Source organism: Drosophila eugracilis, unplaced genomic scaffold (assembly GCF_018153835.1).
Source record: "Drosophila eugracilis isolate 14026-0451.02 unplaced genomic scaffold, ASM1815383v1 contig_1765, whole genome shotgun sequence".
NCBI classification, from domain to species: Eukaryota; Metazoa; Arthropoda; class Insecta; order Diptera; family Drosophilidae; genus Drosophila; species Drosophila eugracilis.
In genome coordinates, this window is record NW_024572605.1 from 6,708,307 (window position 1) to 6,720,243 (window position 11,937).

Here is an 11,937-nt window from a genome sequence, read left to right on the forward strand (position 1 = left end):
TTACATTCTTTACGTTAACAGCGCCCATTTAACATTTTATCGTGCGGTTGCACAAACATCGATATATCCATATCGTATAAATTCAAATTTAAAAATTTGTTTTTAAATCAATGTAAATAACCATTATCGATGCACATTCGATATAAAATAACGACTTTAAGAAAATTTGATGATTTTAGTAAATTGCTTTTACATATTTTTCGATATATTATATCGGAATTTCCACCCTCAGCAAGCGTCGGGTTAACAGCCGCTGTTACGGCAACGGTCAGATGATGTTTCAATTGGAGTGCGGACGGTCGTGCAGTGTTTGTGTGGTGGAAGATTCGATTTTTCTGAATTCGAAAGGGCTCGTCAGTTGTGATTGCCTCTGTGTTTCTCTCTCGTCAAAACGCGTTAAGTAATCAATTAAAAATCTGCGATTGACCACATCTAGAGTTAACTCCGTTTCCTGCGTGCTCCTGGAGCTCTGCCATCGGGGATTTCCGTATACGGACGCACTGTGCTTTTGTTTATACGACCTCCGGTCGCCCCACATTTTGCTGGTGAACTTGTGCCGCCGAGCGGTGTTGTCATTTCCCCACCTCCCCCGCAAAAAATCGAAACTCCCGCACAGTGGGCGGTAACGCAGGGCGAAGCCCACAGATAATAATTTTCCACGCAATCGTTATCGTTTGCACAGCCTAAAAACCAATGCACCCAATATAAATAAATACAACGGAGTTTTTTGAGCTTTTGAAGTGACGCCACACAACGAATTTTGTAAACTCAGAGGGCCAGTTGATACGGGTGTGTGCTTTAACCAATTTATACCACTGTGCAAGGGTCGAAACAGTGGGACGGCAGAAATTCATAAAGCAACGGCTAACAAATTCGACGAAGAGAAATACATAAAAGAAATAAAAGAGAGAGCGAGCTTATTTGGTTTATTTAAAGACTCGCCCGCACAACAACAACTACAATCACTTCACTATCTAATATCCAGATTATAATGTAATTTACTGCAATGACCAAGGACCAAGATCCAGCTAAGGTTGTAATATAGCCCAGGTACCACGAATTCAAAAAAAAAAGTCAGCGAAAACATCCAGGTGAGAAGCGAATAAACAATGTTTGTTTTACATTTTCGTACGATACGTTGACCCTGCTTTTATTTTGTGAAAAGTATTTATACCCTCATTGCAAATGCGTAGTTCCCTCTGAAAAGTCTCTGTCCCAAGTTATATATTTTCGATAAAATATTATTTGTTTCGGATTTTATCTTTAGCTATAATCAGTAGACAATTTTAGATTTATTTTTCGAACAACCTTTTGAAATTATGATCGAGTGGGGGGTCTATTTATAGGTCGGGAATTTTGGACTCGTTTTGGCACGACTCTTGAATTTATATTCGTTGCGAACGTTGGAGAAATACGTAAAAGGCAGAAGCGCTTTCATAAGTTTTTCATTGTTTTGTTTAAACTGAAAGTGATTGCCACTTAATGCAGTTTGTTTTCAGCATTATGTGTAGTGACTCAACGGTAGCAGATAAGACAAACAAAGCAAGTGGACTGTTCGGGGATTTGTTATCTTATTTGTTATTTGTTTTGTAAGTAGGGAACTCACCATCCCTGATTAATAAGTTAATCATAAAAGCAGGTTGAAAAAATTCAATTGCAACACCTCTGAAACAATAAATCCTAAGGGGTTCGGTTCTGGCTTACCTCCCTCGTCCACACTTCTTGCTCCATTTACATAAGCCTGTTGGATTGGGTGGCTTTTTGAAGGACGAAGGCGAGATGAGATGAGATGAGATGCTGGTAAACCACAGCGACTGTAGCACAGTTTCGGGCTTTTCGCTTGTCACACACGCGCCGCCATTTTGCTGCTCCAGTCATTTGGCTTTTATTGCCTTTGTCTTGGGCACCATCCAACCCAACCCATATACCCACTATTCAAAATTCAGTGATGGAAGCTGCACATTGCTACTCAGGCACCTAAAGAAAATATCACCGAAACTGGAAAGTGATTCGTCTGGAGGAGGGCCACAGAAACTTCTAGAGTTTTATTACCACTCAAGGTATTGATTGCTAGGCACATAAATGCAATGTTTTTAATACATTTTTAAATGTATTCAAAACTTTAGAGATTTATGTGACTTGAGGCATAAAGTCATCTTTATAGGTTTTTACTTCAATACTAAGCAATATATTAAAAAGAATATGGTGTCATCAAAATAAGTTATATATTTTTTCTTCTCTCTGTGTAGGTTAAAATATTAGACATAGTGCCCTGACATACATACACACTTGAGTCGCTTTTTTGGCTTCGATTTTCGGTTCTTTTTGTCGTTCTGCAAATTTGATTTACTGTAATCGAAAACCATTCTCTTGACTGTCGTCCTTGAGCTGGCGGTTTGTTGATTTTTATGCATTTCGGAGTCTTAATGTGTCTAGAAATCTTGGCTTAGAAGCCATTGACCCTCAAACATCTAAAAACGTTTGAAATCGGCAGTGTAAAGAAACGAAAACAACTGTCAGCAGCAGCTGATAAAACCGGTAACACCTTTGTGCATTTATTATTATTAGTGGTTGCCGTGTTTATCCGCTCTGCCGGATAATGTGTGTCAGCAGTGTGAAACGGGGGAGAATCCAACAGCTGATTGCCAGTGACTGTCACACAAAATCGAAATGAAACCTCAAAACCGGTTTGAGCAACTCATATGTGTCGTTCAGCGAATTTTATCACATCTGTGTTAACAATGCTAATTGGTCTAAAGACGTTTCATTAGTTCCACTGTACTAACATTAGATCACAATGACTTAATTAAACATCCAAATTGGTTTAGGAAAATCATGCACATTTTCATATTTCTGAATGCTTTCTGATTTGTTTGAAAAGTAATTTATGGCAAATGTAGTTAAAATGGTTTTATTTCTAGTTTTTTTTTACAGCTTAATCTCACGAACAAATCAAATAGTTGCTAATTAATACAAGCGTCATACTTTTATTGTCTAACTTTATCTTATCTTGATATTCTTTTTACGTGGGGAAATATTCAAATATTGCACCAACCAGCTTTAAGATGTTTGTTTGACATTTAAAAAGTGTATAAAACGAGAAAGTGTCAAAGCAACAAAGCTGCTTTTGAGTTATTATATTGCATTTGATGAATGGTGACGTGCACTTTGCACCTGATCCCACTCCCGCTTGCAAATTTATTACCTTTTCTCATCGCCACAATGCAACCTTCAAATGAGTTCCACATGCAATTAAAGCATTCATTTTGGGTGGCTAATCCTTGACCAAGGAGTTGGTTCTTAGCATGCGAAGTAAAAGCTTTCCTTATTTATTACAGGAAGTTTAAAATATAGTATAATTTTTATGGTTTAAGCTGTTCACGTTTTTATTATTCCCTAATTCGAGGTATTAGTTTTTAACCAATAATAAAATGATATCATTGATATTTTCAAGTATTTCGAACAGAAGCAGAGCGAATATAGTCGAAATAACCTTTATTAATCTGATAAAGTACTAAAATGACACTAATTAGTTTGCACAACTCATTCCTTAATCTTAAAACCTCTTTCGAAATGACTTTTATTCAAGGGTATTTAAAAGTCGTTCTCGATAGGGATGCATAAAATATGAAATACTCGGGATTAGACCCAAAACACTGAAGACATGCGACGGAATCTAATGATGTCAACTGGTAAATTTCCATTGCGTCAAAAGAACCCAAACAGGCAGCAGCAAAGAAGTGTTTAGTGGTGGGAAATGCGTCCAGCACTTGGAAATTAAAAACTCCCGATGCACATACAGAGGGCGAGAGGGAGACAAAGAAAGGAAGCGAGCGAGCGAGGGAGACAGGGAGCAGGGCTGAGCAGGGCAGGGAAGACGGTGTTCAGTCAGTCTGAGTCTAAACTCGAGCAGAGCAACAACTGTCGAGTGCAGGAAGTGCCGGGCCAACAAGTGATTTCTTACAGAGTTGCGCTAAATTGATTGTTCGGACTATTCAGAGCCGATTTGGTTATTGGACTCGAGTCCAGTGGGGCCGAGATATCGCGTGAAGTGCTGACACAGGGACGATTTATCGCCGGCAGATACATTTGCGCGTAAGTGGAGCAATTGGGAACAGCCATAGCACTCGTACATATGTACACTCACGTCCAGCTGTCACATGATCAGCAAATGCAAATGACACAAAACTTGGAAACAGGCACATAAACACAGCGCCCATCCGTCGACCGAGTCACAGACTGCGTGACGCGCTGCTTAATTTCTGCTTGCAAATTTGTCGCAAAGCGAATTTTTCGTAATTACATCATATGCTCCTCGAACGACCTTGACGGCCCCTTTTTCCCCAGCCCCTTTACATGCTGCGGGAAAGTGCCCTTGGGCCAGGTCTATCTGAAAATGTTCAAACAGTGACAGTGCGAAAAATTTAAGAATCTTTAATCTCACTAGACCGAAACCACATCCGGGCTTTGTTAATAATTTGTTAATTATTCATAGGCAGTTTGATTGATTAATTCGAAATCGAATATGAATAATTCATTGGTTTAGTTTCGATTAGTCTGCTTATTTTATTGGTAATGCATTCCCCCTAGCACAAACTCTCAGTCGTCGGCGGGCTTATTACTTATTCAAATTTTTTGCATTTTTATTTGCATATTGCATTTCACATCCAACCTTTTGGTCACCGCTGTGCAAGCCCGTGTCAAGAGCAAAATTAGAAAATAAAAATCAGCCCAGCCTTGGGGTTGTTTATACACGCACAGCCAAATGTCCGTTTTCTGCCAAGTTGCCCTTTTCAAAATGCTGCCAGAAAAAACTGTCAAAACAGTGGACAAAAAATGCCATTTGTTTTTGGTGATATAATTTTTATGTATTTTTCAAATTCCATTTCAAGAATTTAGGAAAATTGCGTTTTAGAATTGTTGATGAAATTGGTTCTGGTGTATATTTTCTGGATTTATTCGTTCTAGAAGACTGTGCAGTATATATTATGATGTTTTAGAAGGAATATGTTTATTCTGAAGTTGGATTTAATATTGCCAATAGGTTTATATTGTTATATTATTAAGGAAAATGAGGCAAAATAAAGTACCACATACATTTTCCTAACTTCTGCCAAGTCAAGAAGGATGTATGATTCCGGCATTCAGCACTGACTTTTTCATCACAGAAAATAAAGGATGACAAATATTGGCAGTAATCTCATCTTGCATATCCTCATCCAGCACAAACACATTCTCAAACAATTAGGAGCTCATAACCCTGAACGGAAAAAACAACAAAAATGCCAGAGAAAGGGAAAAAATCAATATACGGAATTTTTCTTGTGTTTGCACGACCGCAAAGTTAGTCAAGTTGAAGGCAAAAATCATAATAATCCTTTAAATAAGAACAAACTATATACATAGCTATGTACATTTATGTGGGAAAATGCAGCCGCCATTTTCGTTTTTTATATGAACCCCATAACTTTTTGAGAGCTGACAAAACTGCTGCTGCAGTTTATTGTTGCCATTTGTTGTCCTCCTGTAAAGGGTAAATATAAAACATGAAAGGACCCCGAAAGTGGGTGCCAGTCCACAGCAACACCTGTCTGTCTGACTGTGTGTGTGTGTGCCAGCACTTGTTAAATGGAACCAGTGGCCCCCTTTATGACTTTTTGCGGTGGCTTTCTTGTCAGCCTTTCAAGTTGAAAAAGTGGTTGCAGCTCACGAAAAAACGTTTCTTTTTGCAATGAGGGGGGTATTGTTTTTATCGAAAGTGTACCTAAAACTAAGGTTAATTAAAAATACAGAAAGTCTACATCAAGGTTTTGGCTTGGTGTTTTATTAAAAACAATCTTAGATTCATTGAAAATCTTTAAGCTTCCGATACTCAGGTCGGAAGAACATAGCTCTTTAGGCAGGCAGATTGTAGAGCTGCGTGAGTAAAGCAAGTTCATTTTTGCTAATAAAGAAAGTTTAACTTTAACAATTTCATTGAGCTTGAATTCAATCTAAAAAGTGTACAGCCAAGTAAATCTATCTTAAAGCGAAATGCAACAAAAATTCCCACCCACAACCGAACAAAACGTCAGAACCGCAAATCAATTAACAATTGCCAGCAAAGTGGATCTTAGCTGAACCCACTATCAATTAGATACCTCCCTCAATTAAACAGAATGGGAGCCCCGACATTAGATGTTAGGAAGCTGAGCGAGCAACCATAAGAAAGCGATTTTCTACGGTGTGAACTTTGCTGGCGTCAGAGAATATTTTTGTTTTGAACTTTCCGATGTCGGGGGTAAGCTCCGTGGGAGAGTGTTCCTTAACAGCCATAAAAGTGCAGGACCTGAAGGACAATGGGAGCCAGAAGGGGAATATGTGTTGTTTGTCCTTCTTAGACAATCAATTCGCAGAACAAACTTCATTGGGTTGGCACACTAATGGGCGGCACTGAAAGCGATTGAGAAAAGCAAACTCAATTCGATTCAAGGTGACCAACTTGTCCTTGTCCCCCGTCACATGGCTCAATCAATTCGCTTAACTCTTTCAATTAAAACGTAAAGGCAACAGGTCAAATTACATTATGTCAATTTCTTCAGTTCACTTCAAACTATTTCCTTTGAGTAATCTAAACAGCAATTTATAAACTTAAACTTAAACCCGCTTGAGAACACAACTTCTATATCTAGGCTCCAGACAATGCCTACTTTTATTACAGTCTTCCCAGTTAAACTTACGTTATAGAGCCCTCCATATAATAATCAGACCAATAACTTAAATTCGATGGCCTAGGTCAGCGTCAAATGGAACCCCTGTGTTAAATATGGCTGCTATATAACTTATCGGCCAACGTGTAGAGCCCGCAAAAGAATTGCCTCACAACCAGCCAACTTGAGGAACGACGCAGAAATTTTTGTTGACTTATCACCATAATTATAATAGGCAATTTTGGCCAAGTTAGGTGCTTAGAAATAAGTCGTTATTCCTAAATTATGTTTAGCAACTGATAACCTGGAAATGCGGATAGTTCTAGATCTTTTTGGATTCGACAAGCCAGAATGTCAATTAAAAAAGCAAGAAGTTTTGGACTAAAATGGTGACATAACTATGAGAAATTAAAAATAATAATTATTTAAAAAGCAATAAATGGACACCGCCATTAAAATCTATTGCTGTTTTGGCAGCAATGCGTGTTTTGCCAATAAATTGAAAATAGCACAGGGTAAATGTGTGAGTAAAGATAAAAATAAATTCCCATTTTATGGTCTTCGACCAAGTGGGCCAAAAGCAACTTCTACAAAAAATGCTCGTAAAGTCCATTGCGTTCTAAAAAAAAGGCTTATTTAAGTCATAATTTTATATAAATTGCAGGGCCCTTTGTCAGTTCACATCTCATCCATAGGAAAATAATATTTATTAGCAGATCAAGGTCTGTTCTGATTTTATAACTGACACTAAGGCGTTGCCGTTGCAACTAGAATAGCAATTACCCATAATCACATGATTTCTGTACTAGCACTATAAAGCCGCATATATAGCTATTTCAATATGTAAACCTATATGTCAGGTTCTGAATCCAAATCTGACCGCTGCCAAAAAGAGACCAAGAAGACCGCGTTGGCATGTTGACAGACGCCGACGCGTGTGCCATTACATACCGACTGTGAGGGTTTTTGTTCGTCTATTTGTAACTGCACAAACGCACAGATATAGTAAATACTATACTGTATACTATATTCACGACGCTCTTTGATAAGAAATTTATTAGATTAAGGCAAACGATAGCCGCCGCTTTGCTCTACTCCACACCGCCGGCAGCGGCGAGAGTGGGCTTGGGTTTTAGTCGGTCCGTCGACGAGCTGCGGGTCTGTGGTGCCTCAATCCTCAGTTCTCAATCCGTGCCCGAATCCGTATTACGAGATGCTGCCTCTCCAACAGCCCAGCTCACGCGGTTCTTTGTTTTCGGCTATTTTTGTGTAAATACGGACTGAACAAAATGTGGACTTTAAGTTTCAAGCACGATTTGCTCTGCAAAGTGAAAGTGCTGCTGGAAACGCGAGTGCATTGTAAAAGTGTAGCATACAACAGGGCGCAGCAGTTAGCACTGAAATAGTTTGCAAACCAATTTAATGGAAAATGTAATGCCAACTGAAGTTTTCTAAGCTTAAATTAGGAAATATTTAAGATTAATGACAGCATTTGTGAAGCTATCACTTAATACACCCTTTTACAAGCTATTTCACGTGAATTTATCCCTTTGATCATAAGCAAACATAGTTAGTTGGCTGTAAAAGAGTTATCTTATGAAAGGTTTTTCGCATTCGTGTTCGAAACAATGTAAATTTGAACAATAATCATTTGGTTATGAAGGCTAGACATTAGCTTATCGCTTTCAAAGGGAATAAAACCATTTTCTGCCAATTATATTGTAAAGATAAGCCAGCCTTCGAATCGCTATCACCTCGACATGCACGCTCACACAAGAGCCAGTAATCGTGATCTGAATTTGATTTTTGATAAGAGACAATTTCATTGTCTAGCTAAACTCGGAAACCAGACTGTCGCGTTTTTAAAACTGAAAATCTCAACAAATAAAGCACGCCGCTCCTTGTTTACTTGAGCATTCGGTTCGGCCTGCATTATACTCGTACTCGTACGAGCTATTTTAATCGCCTTGCCTATCGAACGTTGAACTTGGCTGTTCGAAATCACGTTCAGTTGGTCAACGTAGATACCATAGTGTATGGACTTCATGGGATGATCCATTCAGGAAGTGAATTGCAACTCTCTTTGAGTGAATAGAAGTTCGGATATGATGATAGAGCACAAGGTCCTCTTCACTTAGCTTCATATGCCAAATATAATTTATGCTCATTTCATGTAAACACGTGCATAGTGAGGATGCTTGTGCTTTTTAAATTTATTTTTGTTCGTGCTTAGAGCTTACTTTATGTATTTTGGCAAGTCATCTCACTTAAAGTTATCATTTGGCTTATTCGATATAAAAACGACGTAGTTTGTTATTGCAGAAATAAAATTTTTAAGGTGCCACAAACGTGTTTGCTTATTTTTAAATAACAACAAAAGCCTTTGATTAATATGCGTTACTTCCATTCAAAACTTGGCACAGTCGTAGGGCTGATAAAAGTTGAAATGAGAAATCCGGTTTAGGTTGCTTTTACTATGCAGGTCGTTTTTGTAATCTTTATTTGTAGAGTTAGATATATATAATGATATTTGGTAACAGGAATTCTCCTTATATATAGAAAGATTCTCCTTAACATATAGAAAGATTAGGATTTTTAACAATTCCAAATCCGGTTCTGAACCTGTGCTGGCTGGTGAAAGGCCAAATAAATGATGTTGTCATAAAATTAATCAACAAAATGAACTTAATTTCAAAAACTGATTGTAAATACTATAAAATCTTTAAACAAAAATCGTATGGAGCTTGATTTTGGGAACTATTAGAACTGCAGACTTCGCTTTAATCTTGCCAAATCAAACATTTATTTTAAGCTTTTGAAATTCTGTAACTTCCACGCTTTCATTGATAGAATACATATTTATTTAGACAATACATGGTCGACCTTTTAGATTTTGAAATCCGGCAACTAATAAACAAATTGGTGAAGGTAAAATATCAGTAATAAAATTATTATTTATCAAAGTAATGGGTATCTGATAGTTGAGGGGCACTAATATAGAGTTCAGCTTCTCATTCTGGCAGCACTGGTTGGTAATGGCCTCCAAATGTGCTATGTCAAAGTAAGAAGTTTTCAGTATACTCTGCCATATCATTCCTTTACTCCGGCCAAAGATAACACAAGTTAACACCGTTAAAAATCTCTGCTCTTCTGAAATTGAGTCCCCTTGAAAAGATTTCAGCTGCCTCTGCCATACAAATATTCCGTATTGTCTGTCAATTGAGTAAAGAAAATTAAGTTGAGCTCCCTGTGCATGGTATGCTGCGCATTTTGTGGGCATTTGGTGGAGGACTACGTATATTACTCGCATTGAATATATTAATAGGCTTTCAGCCTATTAAGCGCCTTGGTCGCATTTAAGTAATTTATCAGGGAATCTGAACTAACTTTTGTCCCCACTGCTTCTGCCTCTTTTGCAGCGTTCGCATTGAAGGCAGCTAATCGAGGAGGGAGATCATAAATCATTATCAGGTGCCGGCAAGGAGAAGAGAACAGAGAGGGCAGCGATTGAGTTGCACCATCAGAGACGAATTAATCATACGCCGCGTTGGTCGCCATACCGTCGATAGATACATATACAATGCCTGCCAATCCGCCTCCGCACCACACGCCGCGCACTTGACACGGGGAGCGGCAGAAGATCCCGGAGCCGGAGCAGCACCGCCTCTTGGCCAAAGCCACTGGGCTCAGTGTTTTGTGTTTGATTTGTGTTCGTTATTTTTTGTTCGAGCTCGACGGGCGCGCTAATTCGTTGGCATCGAATTGAAAAGTGTTTGATTTCTGTGAAAACAAAGTACCGCATGTGGCTGCCAGGGCGAAATCGGTTTACCGGCAGCATTAACTGCCACACTAACAACATCAACTGCAACTGCAACTGCAACACCAGCAGCAACTGCTCACAGTTGCCGTCAATTATCGCTCAATATATTCTCCGTTGGCCTGTGATAAACCCCCTAACGTTCTTAATGAATGACATTCGGTCCAAGTCATTCTATCGTGCAGGCAAAGCAACATCTGCAGCATCCGCATCGGCATCGACCACCACCGCTAAATCGTTCGACAACAGCCAGAACAACAATCCCCGTACTTACAACAACAGCGGCAAGTCGAACAAGGTGTTCCTGCACTACATACCCCGTGATCCGCGCCTAAGAATTTTAAATAAGACCGCCACCCTGAATAAACACTCTGATCGCACTCTGAGCGAGCTAAACATAACTGAAGATCTGTGCAATTATGGTGAATTGATTGGCGGCAGTGCTGAAACAGTGAAACTAGTGCCAGTGAAATCTTAAAAACGCATATCTCCGAATTCGATTTGTTTGTTTAATGTTGAGCTGTTGTCGTGCGGAAAGCGCCGTGTTTGGATAAGGAAAAGGTGAGTAAACTTTACTCTTTTGATCAGAAAACTACCATTTGATCAGGGTAATAGGATTTCAGACAGTTCAGTCATTTCAGTCTGTACTCATACATACTCGTATAGTACGTCCGAAACGTTAATTACGTTTTTCCTATACAGCCTATATGGCAGTCTATAATTAACCAGACAGACAGAAGAGCATTTCGGTCGAAAACAAGCCGCTAAAACGAATTTTGTTTGAAAATATTCATTTTCGGATCGCATAATTATTGGGAGACATCAGCTGCCGTCGTCGCCTTCATGTGACGCACTTTGTTTTGGGACTGATGTAAGAAGAAAGCTCTCTCCGAATACTCTCTGAACATTGTCCGCCGTTTTTCGTGAGGTCAAGTTGAAGGCGCTTCGAAAACTAAATAAACCAAATGCCAAATGACCAAACAGTTTCTGCGCGGATTTTTCAACGAAATGGTTTCGGCCAGATGTTGTTGTAGTCGCGTTGATTGGTCATTTAGATATATAACCATATTTCCTTCGAGGTAGATAAAACCAACTGGGCAATGTTGGTGTTTTCCTTCTGTAACTGACAACCTACTGCGAAAGTTTTAGAGGAGCAACTTTTCCAATTAATCAGGGAAAAAAGTGAAAGTTCAGTTTAGATAGCCAAATGAAAAGTTTAAAAGTTATTACCTATCTTTATTTTTTCAGCTACGCACTGCAGTTGACCAACAAAAAAGGGGGGAAATTCACCTAACGCCTACTTAAGAAAATTAATGCTGAAATCTAATGCAAATTGTGTTCACTTCCAATAATCGCTTGGAGAAGAAAGTGCAAATTTTACAAACCTTTTTATAGACGTAGCTGAACCCTTTACAAATCACCCCGATCACC

General features: G+C 38.9%; 1 protein-coding gene across 3 annotated transcripts; it reads left to right on the top strand.

The window, feature by feature from the left end:
- The first annotated feature begins 276 nt into the window (after positions 1-276).
- On the top strand, positions 277-11,862 carry LOC108106404. 3 transcript variants are annotated; one of them, XM_017213415.2, is made up of 3 exons: positions 277-1,091; positions 10,109-11,067; positions 11,755-11,862. In XM_017213415.2, the coding sequence occupies exon 2, from the start codon at positions 10,490-10,492 to the stop codon at positions 10,982-10,984; it is 495 nt and encodes a 164-aa protein (XP_017068904.1). In that variant the 5' UTR covers positions 277-1,091; positions 10,109-10,489; the 3' UTR covers positions 10,985-11,067; positions 11,755-11,862. The 3 variants fall into 3 exon arrangements, with proteins under 3 accessions (XP_017068904.1, XP_017068906.1, XP_017068905.1); XM_017213417.2 differs by lacking the exon at positions 277-1,091 and adding an exon at positions 3,894-4,095; XM_017213416.2 differs by lacking the exon at positions 277-1,091 and adding an exon at positions 7,817-8,120.
- The last annotated feature ends 75 nt before the right edge of the window (positions 11,863-11,937 follow it).

What these genes read in the sequence shown, in the direction of transcription:
- LOC108106404 (XM_017213415.2), top strand. Translation starts at nt 10,490, where the DNA reads ATGTGGCTGCCAGGGCGAAATCGGTTTACCGGCAGCATTAACTGCCAC.